This window comes from Malus domestica, chromosome 05, assembly GCF_042453785.1.
Source record: "Malus domestica chromosome 05, GDT2T_hap1".
Lineage (NCBI taxonomy): Eukaryota > Viridiplantae > Streptophyta > Magnoliopsida > Rosales > Rosaceae > Malus > Malus domestica.
In genome coordinates this window covers 22,594,769-22,607,191 of record NC_091665.1, presented here as the reverse complement: position 1 = coordinate 22,607,191, position 12,423 = coordinate 22,594,769, and the positions used below count along the sequence as shown (strand labels likewise).

General features: G+C 37.8%; 3 protein-coding genes across 4 annotated transcripts; 1 reads left to right on the top strand and 2 right to left on the bottom strand.

The window, feature by feature from the left end:
• Positions 1–39: 39 nt before the first annotated feature.
• On the bottom strand, positions 40–3,916 carry LOC103436467 (LL-diaminopimelate aminotransferase, chloroplastic-like). The gene is made up of 10 exons (XM_008374896.4): positions 3,713–3,916; positions 3,554–3,630; positions 3,395–3,462; positions 2,938–3,054; positions 2,041–2,103; positions 1,814–1,918; positions 1,661–1,711; positions 1,106–1,426; positions 591–797; positions 40–485 (listed from the first exon to the last, which is right to left on the bottom strand). The coding sequence occupies exons 1-10, from the start codon at positions 3,796–3,798 to the stop codon at positions 192–194; spliced, it is 1,389 nt and encodes a 462-aa protein (XP_008373118.3). The 5' UTR covers positions 3,799–3,916; the 3' UTR covers positions 40–191.
• Positions 3,917–4,102: 186 nt separating this feature from the next.
• On the top strand, positions 4,103–7,756 carry LOC103436474 (uncharacterized). Of its 2 annotated transcripts, XM_029102174.2 has the most exons (5): positions 4,103–4,324; positions 4,841–4,902; positions 6,258–6,447; positions 6,796–7,066; positions 7,174–7,756. In XM_029102174.2, the coding sequence occupies exons 3-5, from the start codon at positions 6,279–6,281 to the stop codon at positions 7,493–7,495; spliced, it is 762 nt and encodes a 253-aa protein (XP_028958007.2). In that variant the 5' UTR covers positions 4,103–4,324; positions 4,841–4,902; positions 6,258–6,278; the 3' UTR covers positions 7,496–7,756. The 2 variants fall into 2 exon arrangements, with proteins under 2 accessions (XP_028958007.2, XP_028958008.2); XM_029102175.2 differs by lacking the exon at positions 4,841–4,902 and having other exon boundaries at positions 4,213–4,324.
• A 180-nt stretch (positions 7,757–7,936) lies between these two features.
• Positions 7,937–11,969, bottom strand: LOC103436468 (DUF21 domain-containing protein At2g14520-like). The gene is made up of 11 exons (XM_008374897.4): positions 11,458–11,969; positions 10,683–10,759; positions 10,504–10,587; positions 10,055–10,168; positions 9,872–9,958; positions 9,584–9,723; positions 9,402–9,489; positions 8,969–9,042; positions 8,741–8,865; positions 8,314–8,582; positions 7,937–8,217 (listed from the first exon to the last, which is right to left on the bottom strand). The coding sequence occupies exons 1-11, from the start codon at positions 11,633–11,635 to the stop codon at positions 8,173–8,175; spliced, it is 1,281 nt and encodes a 426-aa protein (XP_008373119.3). The 5' UTR covers positions 11,636–11,969; the 3' UTR covers positions 7,937–8,172.
• Positions 11,970–12,423: the final 454 nt, after the last annotated feature.

Here is a 12,423-nt window from a genome sequence, read left to right as displayed (position 1 = left end):
ATCGAAGCGAATTTAAGTATATGATGCTAAATAAATCAATTTCTGCAGCAGCTGAAAAATGATTTGCATTTCCTAAAGACATAGAAATAGAATCCACAACGTTGAACATAAATGGAGCAACTGTCGATTTTATCTTCGAATCAAAATATACTAGACAGCAGATACTAGCCTCGCGAGGCAGACACTCCGGCTCACTTGTATAATTGCTTGAACCTTTTGCAAGCTTCTAATACATTTTTCCGGTGACCAAATGCGCTAACCCTGACGAAACCTTCACCCCCAAATCCGAAACCACTCCCAGGTGTGGTGACCACATGAGTCTTCTCAAGAATCTCGCTGAATACATCCCATGAGCTTCGGCCAGGGAAGTGCACCCACACATAGGGTGCATTCTTCCCTCCATACACCTTAAAGCCAAGAGATTCAAATGTCTCCACTATTATTTCTGTATTTTCTTTGTAGAAACCAATCACCTCACGCATAGCCTACAAGGAGTAGAAATCAAACAAATGTAACCAAAGCTTGTAACAAATGCAGGCGGATTTCAAATTTGAAACTTTACCAACGAATCAAGACACATAAGAACACACCTTAAGGCCTTCTGGTGAAAGGCAAGCAAGACCACCAGCTTGGGATATATTGGATGCACCATTGAAGCAAGTACAAACAATGCGGTTGAAGTCCTTGGCAACAGGGAATCCATCTGAAAAGAGCAATTGCTTTGGAACAACAGTCCACCCCAGACGAACTCCTGTGAATCCAGCATACTTACTGAACGATGATGTCTCAAGCGCAACCTGCAATGGCCACACAGAAACATAATACATAAATTAAATTTTGCATATTCATAAATATAAGAGTCCAACAGGGTTTGCTTGTGAAAAGTGAAATGACAGACGAAGGAAATTTCTAATGTACAATGCATATTCTTAGCCAACCAATCTGGGCCAAGTCTGACTAATTTTTATAGTGGAGATGCACCATGAGAAACAAAACTGTGTACAGCATTATTCTCTACCATATTATCAAAACTTTCAGCAGGTAAAGAGAGTTTTTAATAAAACAAAGAATCAAGAGCCCTGCAAATATGCAAATTATAGATTACCTCTTTGGCTCCTGGGATTTCAAAAATCGAGCGTGGATCGTCATCTGACATATACATGGCATATGCTGAATCGTATACTATGATTGACCCATTATCCTTAGCAAACTGTACCAGTTGTGTCAGTTGCTCCCTTGTTGCAGCAGAACCAGTCGGGTTGTTTGGTGAGCAGAAAAATATGATATCTGTTCGAGCAACAGTGCGTAAATCAGGAAAGAATCCATTCTCAGGAGTACATCTCATGTACTCAATATTTCCGAACTTCTCAACATCTTTCTGATACTGTCCAGTCTGGCCCATAATAACACTTGAGTCTACATAAGCCTGCAAATAAGAAAAGTAAACTCTCCTAAGTTTTAAACAGTACTTGAACACTAAACATTAACAGAAGAAGATGGATCTTTCTTTATCCCAATCTCTGTCCAAAAATCTTTATTCAGAGTGTAATCGTGTACATTAAAAATAGCAAAAAGATCCTACCTAACATGACAATAATAGCAAGAGAGACGAGAGATGACAAGATAAACAGGCAACTAAAGAATAAGTATGAAAGATTACCGGATATGATGGATCTTGCACTGCTATTGTGACATTAGACCCAAAAACAACCTACCATGGTAGAAACAAGGCAAATCCCGTATAAGCACAGTTATAGTCTGAATCAGTTAACATGAAAATATATAAAATCATGATACATAGAAAGCATGAAACCTGAAGGCGGGATATGTCACATTTTGCACCATCAGAAACAAAGATGTCATCTTCCTCTATGCCAAGGTTGTCATAAAATGTTGAGGCAATTGCAGCTCTTAGTGGCTGAACAGATTAACAATCTGGCTTAGCCTTCAGTACCACTAATATTATATATGGGAGGATATAATTGCATAGAATAACTTAAAAACTCGTCAACTAGCTAACTTATTGAGAAGGCCAAATACCTTTTCACCTTGTTCAGCTCCATAGCCACTGTAACCCTCTAGGGTGGACAAAGCATGTGCCCTCTGCAAATCAGAAACAATATGGATTTAGAAAGACAAATGCCGAACAACAATATGTTACACTTTGTATTTTTTTTTTAAGGTAATACACATATAATGATGTGTTAGAATGTGTATAAATCCTTGACATAAAGCTGCTCATAACGCATGGCTAATGTACCACAAAAATAAATATTTTCACTTTTCATAGAAAAAAAAAACTTTTCTTGGTTTGGATAAAGAGCCTATATTTTCAAAGGATAACATATGAGAACAAGGTAATCTACCGTATGTGGTCTGAGAATAATTGGCGGTCACTAGATTAGATTACCTGGTTTGGCTCAATCAAAAGGTTGGGTACTTGACTGTCTCAACACTTCCAACTCAGCCAAAATCAAGCTCAGTTTACTCTAACAATGAACTTGACTTAGTCGGCTAGCAGAGGTAAAAATAAATGAAACATATAATCAGAGATCAAGAATCTTAAAAAAGGCAACCCATGTTTATTGTTTGGGTACTTCCACATTAACGCTCGGGCTGGTTAGGTTGATGTTAACTGCCTCAAAGAAACATACGAGCTTTACATAGAAATAGAAACACATTGGAGACAGAAACAAAGCAACATCAACAAAATTTTAAGGAGGAAATGGCTACATTCCTTGATCGCCATTTGAATAACTTTACACATTTACAGACATGTATGCTGTCTCTGTTGCATTCTGTTGAGAGACAATTTTTCCGAAAAATTGTCACTCAACACATTCATACATACGATCATCCAAAAAACGAAACTGGCTTTTTCATTTGATTCAATCATGTCTGGGATAACACAATATTAAAAGTGACAATAAAAGATACCTTAGCCATTGCAGAGGTTATAACTTCTGGAATGGGCTCAGTAGTGTCACCAATCCCAAGGCTAATCACTTGTGCATCAGGGTACTTCTGCAAGTGTGCAGCCCTTCTTCTAGCAACCTATACAATTCAATGTAATGTAAAATCACAAACAAACCGGGAAACAGCAATCAATATAAGGAAAACTAATGAAAAGGTACAGCAATAAGTCAAAAAATACAAAAAAAAAAAACCACACTAAGCATTAACATTTAGCCTCTACAGTAAAATTTAACGACTAGTCTTTCTTAAGTGTGTAAACCCAACATTTTATTCATAATCATATTACAGACGCAGGTTAGATATATCGTTGCAGTAGCAATTGAACAAGTAAATCAAAAGGGTAATGCCATATTTGAGAGACCCAGCTGAGAAACCCAACACCAAGCCCCAAACCCAGCAAGTGAAATTCATCACAAACCTCTGGAAAAAGATACCCAGCTTGAAGTTTGGCTATGTTGGCATTCCGGGACACATGGGTCTTGTACTCTTCACATTAAAAATTCAAAAAAATTAAAACTTTTCACATTAAATAAATAGATTCAGAGAAAAAGAAGAGGGGGGGGGGGGGGGGAGAGACCGGTCTTCTCTGCCTGCGGAGTGGCGACGCATTTGCAGATGCTGATGGCTTTTGCTGGAAGCGATACATTATTAGCTCTGCAAAACATTAAGTGTTAAAATGTGTTTGGCGGCTGAGAAAATTGGAAGGAAAACGAGTTTATGAGTGGGAAAATAGTACCTGGAATTGAATGTGAATTTGTGGTTGGCGAAGAAAGCGGAGGAAGACGACGAGATCGAAATCTGCAGCAGCGAAGAAGAAGACATTTTTGGATTTTGAAGAATCGCAGAAAGTGTCGGATACTACAGTACTGGTTAGCTCTCGGCGGCGCTAAAAAGCAAATGAGGGTAAAGGCGTTGCCTAATAATTTGGAAGTGCTTTTAAACAAGGAAGGTTTCGATTTTGTTTATTTTTATATTAAAAAATCAATTCTAATATTATTTATTTTATTTTTTATTTTTAAAATTCAAAATTTTCAAATTATTTTTATTAATTTTTCTTTTAAATAAACACTTAAAAGCACTTAAAATGCTTAAACATATTAATACGTGTTTTTTGCAGAAAATAATTAAGTGAATTTCTCTAGGATTCATTGTATTTTTAACTTGCCTTTCTCGTTTGTGAAAATGTAAGGGTATTTTGGTCCGAACGAACATTAATTTTCGTTTAAGTTTTGCGTTTTGAGGAAAAAGACTCCTCTCTCCTTCTCTCTCAGTCCTGACTTCGATTCTCATCACCTCCAAAAGAAGCAAACGGCGACGCCGCTAACGGCGGAGGAAACGCCATCACCGGGTGAGGCACCGCCGCTATTTATTTATTTATTTTATAATAATTTTCTTTGTGGTTTTTGTTTGATTGAGATTCTTGAGAGCTAAATTATTTGAAAGAGTAGGAATGAGATTCTAGGTTTTCGTTAACACAAATTTGAGTTTGGAATTTCGATTGAGTTTGATTTCTGATGGCCACTACTTTGATCAAGAACATCAAGCCCAGATTTTTCAATGTGTATCTTTCAAAAGCCCTCTTTTTTTACTTGATTTTGTGTTTAATTTTGTGATTCTGATTGCCTGTTTCGTAATTAGTTAAATTTTTCATTGTTTATATTTTCAAATTTCTGTATTGGGTTGTCTTGATTATCTGTAATTGTATTGGTTTTGTATGAAATTTGTAATTCTGATTGGTCTGTGGCTGTTTCGATGCGAGTTTTCGCGTGGGTTTAGCTGTTTGCATGGTTCTGCATAATTTTTAGTTCAAATCAATTTGAGTATTATAACGTCCCCAGCGTTAATTGAAGAGTTTTTGTATCAGGTTGAGACTTGAGAGTTGCATAAGAAAGTTTGAGAAGCTAATAAAGTTGAGGTTTCCATACGGTAATTTGCTTCATCTATGCATTCACTTTACATTGTAGAGATAACTTGCCAAAGTGTGACTAGTCTGTTTTGGCGTATTAGAAAACGTAGTTCAAGATTAATACTTTCATTTGGTACGCTTGTTGTTTACCCTCTGCAAAATCCCAGCTCATGTTCCCAGAAATTGCCTGGTTTTCCTTTAGGTAATCTGTGTATTACTAAGTTCCGAAATAGCGTCTTGCAAATTTTGTATGTACTATGTGGTCATTAGGATATAGGAGAGATGCGTACAGAACTAAGTTTTTGAATTAGTTTGTAACTCTTGAAAGTCCAGGAGATCAATTTGTTTATTTTTCTTAAGATGTTACCAATTTGGTGGCCTTATGCAAGTAGAGGGGTTACCGTAAGAATACTACAAACTTTTATGACGGCATACCTTATGTAAGGAGAGTAGAAGGGTTTTCATCAGTGCGCACTACACTGTCAATTTGTTTTTGAACTTTGCAAGTAGAAATCAGATCCAATATCGTTTAACATGAAATCTTTACTTTTGTTTATAAATTTTTCTTGATTGTAATTTTGTAAAAACATGTGTGGAATTCGGAGCTTTTAAATTAGTTTCTATCGTAGTAAATCTAAAAGATTTTTTTTTTCTTGTATGGTTTTACCATATGGTTCCCTCTAAGAAAGTAGAGTAGTGACCAGGAGAATTATACTAACTTCTTAATGTAACTAGAATAGATCGTGTTTAGCAGTCTGCCTGCAATTTATTATCAATTGTATCTCGTTTCAAATTTTCTTCCCGTGGAAGATGATGTATATATACTTCATGTCAACTCATCCACCTCCACTGCTGTCCCCCCCCCCCCACCCCCCCGGCCCCACACACACACACACCACAAAAAAAAGGCAGAAAAGGGGACTGGAATTTAGTTACGTTTTCTAGCTGTTTCGAAATTTTGTTCCCAAAAATGCTTTGGTACCTTAATTATGTAGCAAACATGAATAGCTTGTTGACATGAGTGTATATTGCTTCTGTATAAAGTGTACTTTTTTTCGGAAAGAGATCCTCTCTGGATCTCTTTCACCAAGGCCACTAGATCAAGTGATCCGGGCCTTCCAAATTTCATCCAACGGCCCATGCTTTTAAGGGGTCAAAACAGGTGGGCCGTTGGATGAAATTTGGAAGGCCCGGATCACTTGATCCGGTGGCCTTGGTGGAAGAGATCCGGAGAGGATCTCTTTCCCTTTTTTTCTTTCTAAAGTTTTAACAACCAATAGCTTGTTGACATGTGCCTACTCTTTTTTCACATTCATATTAAGTTTTCTGTGATTCCAAACTTATCAAGACTATTTACTGTATTTATTTTTTCCAGGAAGTTGCTTATAAGGGTTAGATGGATCTTGAAACAGAGAACAGAATAGCTTCAATTCTTATGAGAGAAGCCGCTGAATTGCGGCGTCAAGCTGAGAAGGAAGGTGTGCATGCTTATCTTCAACAACCTAAAACAAGATTTCGGCCAAATTCACGGTTCCTCAGTGCTACTGTTCGTGGCGTGCAACAAGGTCAGTTCCTATACTGCTGTATTTGTAATTTAGTTGTAATAGGACTTCATAATTCCATTTTGGAGTAAAAACAATCCTTATGAGTGTAGACGTTTCTTTTTTAAAAAGTAGACACTTACCGGTTTCTGAAAAGGTCTTGGATCATGCACTGTTGCCTTCCCTAGCTTGCATCAAATTGTGTAACTAGAAATCCATGATGCGCCTAGTATGTTTTTGTTAGCATGTATGAGGTTCTATTGGTTTTATGTTAAAAGTACAATCAGAATTTTCATACGCACCATGTTTTATTTGTTTGGTGACTGCTGTGTCATTCAGCTAAAGTTTTTTATTTTCGTTTGTTTTCTCCAGCAAATCGAGTTGTTGAAGTGAATGAGATGTGGCGACTCCGGCAGAAAGAGAGAGAATTGGACAATAGGCTTAAGGGGAAGAAGGATGAGAGCAGAAATGACAGGAGTCAGAGAGACAGTAACTCTCCAAGAAGCAGCGGTAAGGGACGTGCTGTCCCAGATGATAGTGCTGGTCCTTCTTGCTCGTCAAGGAAAAGAGAATATGAGAGCTGTCATTCAAGGCAAGAGAATGGTTTAAGGGATGAAGAACTTGAAGAATTTTTACATTCAAGGTATCTCTCTCTCTCTCTCTCTCTCTCTCTCTCTCTCTCTGTTCCTCCCCACCTCCCGCGTGGGAGAGAATATATGACTAATTAGCATGAATTTCCTTGTATGACAGAATCAAGCGTGGCAGAGGTGCTGTTGGGTCAAGGATGGACGAAACAGGCCCTTATCTTCCCCGTTGTTCAGACTCCAAGGAAGCGCTGCCACAGAGCCCCAGTGTACAAGAACGCCGTGTGTATGGACCAGAGAGGCCTTCACATAAATTATGTTATTCTTCTGAAGAGGAGCTCGACAATGAGAGGAAGAAATATAAAAAGGTGAAGTCTGGTAGCTCTAACAAGCACAAATCCAAGGAAAAATCTAAAGAGAAGAAGAAAAAGAGGAAGGACGAGAAGAAGAAGAGGAAGGACGAGAAAAGAAGTAAATACCATACTTGAGAGGCGCTTTATAGGAGGGGTCATCCTAGTTTGTAGAGATATTTGATCGCAACTTGAAGGCGAAATCTGAAATATATATCGCAAATTTTCATGCTTGTAGCCTTGTACGGAGTTGATGCGCAACGCAACCACTGTTATTGAAAACGAAAACGAAAACGAAATCGAAGACGGAGTTGTATTTCGGTTGTATCATTGAATCAGATTCTTCTTCTTCGTCTTCAAGTTGGAAAATTATATTCAAGTAGCTCAGCTCTTCCTTTTCGGCTCTATCTTTTTAAGCCCGGTTTTTTACGAAAGAAAAAACTTGTGCAACTGCTGCTGAGTACGAAAGGCTTTTACTCGCGAGACCCAATTCCTGGTTCATATTCAGCAGACATGTAGAGGTATATATTTGTCAAAGCATTGTAAACGCTACAAAGCGATGCGTGCGCGTTGTCCATGTGTTACGAAAAGCCTGCTCATTTACCATAAATCCAAAATATTCACAACATTGGGTGGAGAAAAGTTTTGACATTCATCTCTGACATACGCAGATACTAATACTAGAGTACTTAATTCCATATATCCATCAACTTCTCAACCGTATGACTATTTAATACAGTTTTAGTAGAGTTTTCTATCAAACCTATTTCAGCACTTACAGACACAAGACACTCTGCTTCCAAGAAATGCCGGTGTTATGAGTCCTCGAACTGATGGTCAGTCTCGTCAAAAATCTCCTCCTACAATACGAATATTTGAGGTCAGGATACGAGGCCTCGTTAGCAAAATTATGATGCATCGAAAAATAGAAATAGTGCTTCAAATGAGATCTGTACCTGTAAAAGTTCTTCGATAACATCTTCCATTGTTATGATGCCAACAGCCTCTTCCTCTTCAGGTAGTTTGGGGAGCTCACCATCAGTCTGCAGGATGTCTGAGTACATCTCCCTTGTCCATTTCTTGCTTCTGGACCCAGTCCTGTATGAATTATTTGCACTGTTTGAATTCGGAAAGCTCTTCCACTTCTGCAGTGATCTTTTGCTCTTCAACTTCTCGTGAAGAGGCTTTTCACCGTCAATGTCGACTTTCACCTCTTTCACTGGACCTATTAAGGGAGATATAGAGAACAGTTACAATCAGCCTATCACAAAATGAAAAAACAAAAAAACAAAAAAGTCCGTTCGTAGAGTTTGAAGGGGCGGATGGAAAATTTCTCGCTAAGGAAATTGTCAAGGCATTCTACAGTAGGAAACAGGTACTTACTGTCACCCGGAATGCCATTAGTCTGCTCCACATTCTTATTGCACCTTCTTACAACAATAGCCATGTGACTGTGACCCTTTTGAAACTCATTCAATATGTCATATAAAGGCAACATTTCTGGAACCCTATCAAACAAATGAGAGTACAACATCATTTTATGTAAATCATCTTCAATTTGTACTGAAATTAATCCTACAACAAACGTGAACTTAAATCAACGCAAAATACCTTGGAATCTTGCGTATAGTGACATTCTTTACAGGTACTTCTTCTTCTGGGTTCACCGTTAACAAATTTTTTACCTAAATTTTGAATTTTCAGTAGTTGAGAGAAGTATGTCACAAAGAAAAATATAGCAAACTAAAATCAAGATAAATCAAATGGAATGAAAGCAGAAAACAAGATACATTAACTTGTCGACCATGCTCGAAATTTAAGCACCAATTAACTCAACATGACTTTGGATTACAATTATTTTAGTAACCTGTTTAAGTTTCATAGCACAGCGTTTCAACATGTCAAATAAATTGCCTATGCGCAGATATTTTCAGACTCAAAGTTGATAGAGATATTTAACCCAAGTTAACTCTGATTTACATTGGTTTTAACCTGCATGTTGGGAACTTGGGATGTATAGAAAAGGGCATTGTTAAAAATTTACCAGGATGAGTCCAATAATATTCGTCGGCTCCTCATAATAAACCGGTACTCTGCTATGCCCTTTCTCCAATATTAGATTCATCAAATTCCTGTGTGATAAGCAGCATTTAGGGTTGGAAATCAAAATATTATCATACAGTCAACAAAAGTATTTTCTGCTATAATGCGTAAAGCATAATAAACCTGTCAAGCTTGGCATTGATATCGATCGCAAAAGTTTCAGCTATAGGAGTCATGGCATCACGAGCCGTTTTCTCAGAGAGTCCAAGTGCTCCGGCAATAATGGTTGTTTCATCATGTGTCAACTCTCCACCTTTTCCGGCCTAGAACAAGATAGACATATGGTTATGAGGCAGGTCGTAAGTACTCTAAAAACAGAAGTGAGAAAAAGACCCAATGAAAGAATTACAGAAGAATGATGAAGCTAATATGACAGTTGACAATTAAATTTAAGAGAGCTGTCATACGTACCTCATTGCCATGCATATCTACAAGCGTTTTCAACTCAGCTCTGCGAAAGAGAGCTACATGTCCATGGCCCAACAGAAAGTCTAATAGCTGGAAACCACGTAGAACGTAACAGTCAGAGAGTTGACCTCATTCCGCTAGCATAAGAAATTGCAAAGAAAAAAGTAAGTGCTAAAACTATCATACCTTACTAATAGGATATGCAACAGGAAAGCAAACCCAAACAAGAACACGGACAACTGGAGCCACTGTTGCGCCTATAGCCAAACCATATCGGGAACAAACAGATTGTGGTATAATCTGCACACACAGGTGAAACAGAAGTTAGTGGCACACACATGGCGTGTTTTATATCGTCAATGACTTCAAATATACATGTAACAATGGTATATCAACATTGTGATGCTAAAACTAACTTTACGTTCTCAAAGTAATTTTTCTCAAGCAAACCAATGAACATCAACATAGTGTTGGGTTGTGGATATGCCCTCTCAGTGTTGCCTCAAAGAGCCAGTTAGTTCAGATCATAAATAACTAACAAAATGAAAACATCCTCGCAGAAGTCAGACTTACAAACTTCAACTATCGATGTTCTAGGCCATCCTACAATACAAACAAAATGATATATCACTTACCTCGCCAAACAGAAGAATCAGTGTCACCGAAATGAGGATTGCACCCCAAGCTTTCAACAAACCATCAAGAAAAATTGGGAGTGTCTGAGAGAAGGAACAGAGATTTCAATATCATCTTACCTTTTATTATTATTTTATTGAAGTTGGTATCTTTTCCAACAAACATCAATAACATGTACCTCCATTGCAGCAGCATTGCAAATCAGCAGGGTGCAAAGCAACAGATGCTGGTTTTTGACAACTGGTAATATCTTCGCTGCAATTAGAAACAGGATACAGAGACAGGTGAAATGATTAGCTAAACTGCATTGTCCAAATCAATATCAAACGAAGCTAGTACAACCGAATCTATCTTTACAAAGCTAAAAACCCTTGCACAAAAACATTATTTTTCCATGGGAACCTTTATGCTATATCTTTCAAGTAAATTTACAGATTCCTTATAACACAAGACATAAAACAAAGAAGAAACCCAGTTAATCCTCATGGAAGATGTCGCTTTTGGCTGCCAGAAAGCGCTTTTAGCCCTGCGAGAAGCAATCCCAAACGGGCTCTAATTCTCACGAAATCACTTTTCATTCTTTAATTCCAACACTGACACACCCTTTCTCCTCTCAAAACATCACTATTCATGCCAATGGAGAACTAAAGTTTCATGTTTTAACAAGGATAAGTGAAATTATCAATATAATTGGGCAAAATATTTCCACAGCTGAACAATCCAATTCCAAACAATCATATCCATCTCCATATAATCAACTAACCTCGAATCGAAATCCATACAAAAACAACAATCCAGATTATACTAAAAATAGTAGAAATAAACATCAAATAGGGTCCCACACCATTTTCTGTCCACCTTTTCTCGCATTTTCCCAGCAGCCAAACAGAACAGAGAATTCAAAACGAAACAAAACAAAAATTCAGAACCAAAATCAAAATCAGAAGCCGTACCGGCGTGCTTGCGATCCTTCGGCGTCCCGGACTTGGCGAGGACTTCGAGATCGACGAGGCTCATGGACATGAGGCCCAAGGTGAGCCCGGACATTAGCCCCGCGAACAGCACCAGCAGCACGATGACCACTATGTGAATGAAGAATCCACTGGTGCAGCACTCGTACTCCACCGCCATTGAAGCTGCAACCTTTCTTCTTCCTCAGCTCGCAATCAACTGATTAAGCAGCTACGTCCTCCCCAAAGCTTCCGAATTTGGAAAAACCAGAGCTCCGATATCGCTCCCTCTCAGAGAAGAACCTCCATTGCTGATTGCTCGAGCTTCTTCAACCGAACGCCGACTCAAGAATTTAGAGAGAGAGAGAGAGAGAGAGAGAGAGAGAGAGAGAGAGGAATTTCCAGGGAATGGTGGGAACTGGGAATTTATAGCACTACAGCGTTTGGAATCACCTTTTTCTTCCACTCTGATAATTTAGTTTTTTTTTTTCACGTTTTAGTTTTTTTACTTTATCAAATTATTAAAAAAAAATAAACAGTTTTCACAACGTTTTTTGTTGTCTGAAAATAAACTTTTTTTAGTTTTATTGTTCATTTCTGTTATATGTCTTGTTCTTATTTCTTCTTCTCTTTTCTTACATTTATTTTTCCTTATTTTTTAAACTAATACCAGAAAATAAAACAAAAACCAAATTGTCAAATCCATCCTAAAATTTAAAATGATAAAAAACAGTTTTAACAAGAAATTGATGATAATGGTTTTTCAGGTGGTGGCTTGTAGGCTTGTAGCTATTATGACAGTTGAAAGCATTTTACTTCTTTATTTGATGTCAAAGTTCGACTCAAACTTTTTCTATGTTTGTTTTTTTTGGAAGACTGGAAATAAGCATAACCAGGGCAACAGCCAACAATCCAAGGAGCGTCCACAGAGGGACAAGCTAAGCAAAACAAAAGACGGGCAGTAAGCGG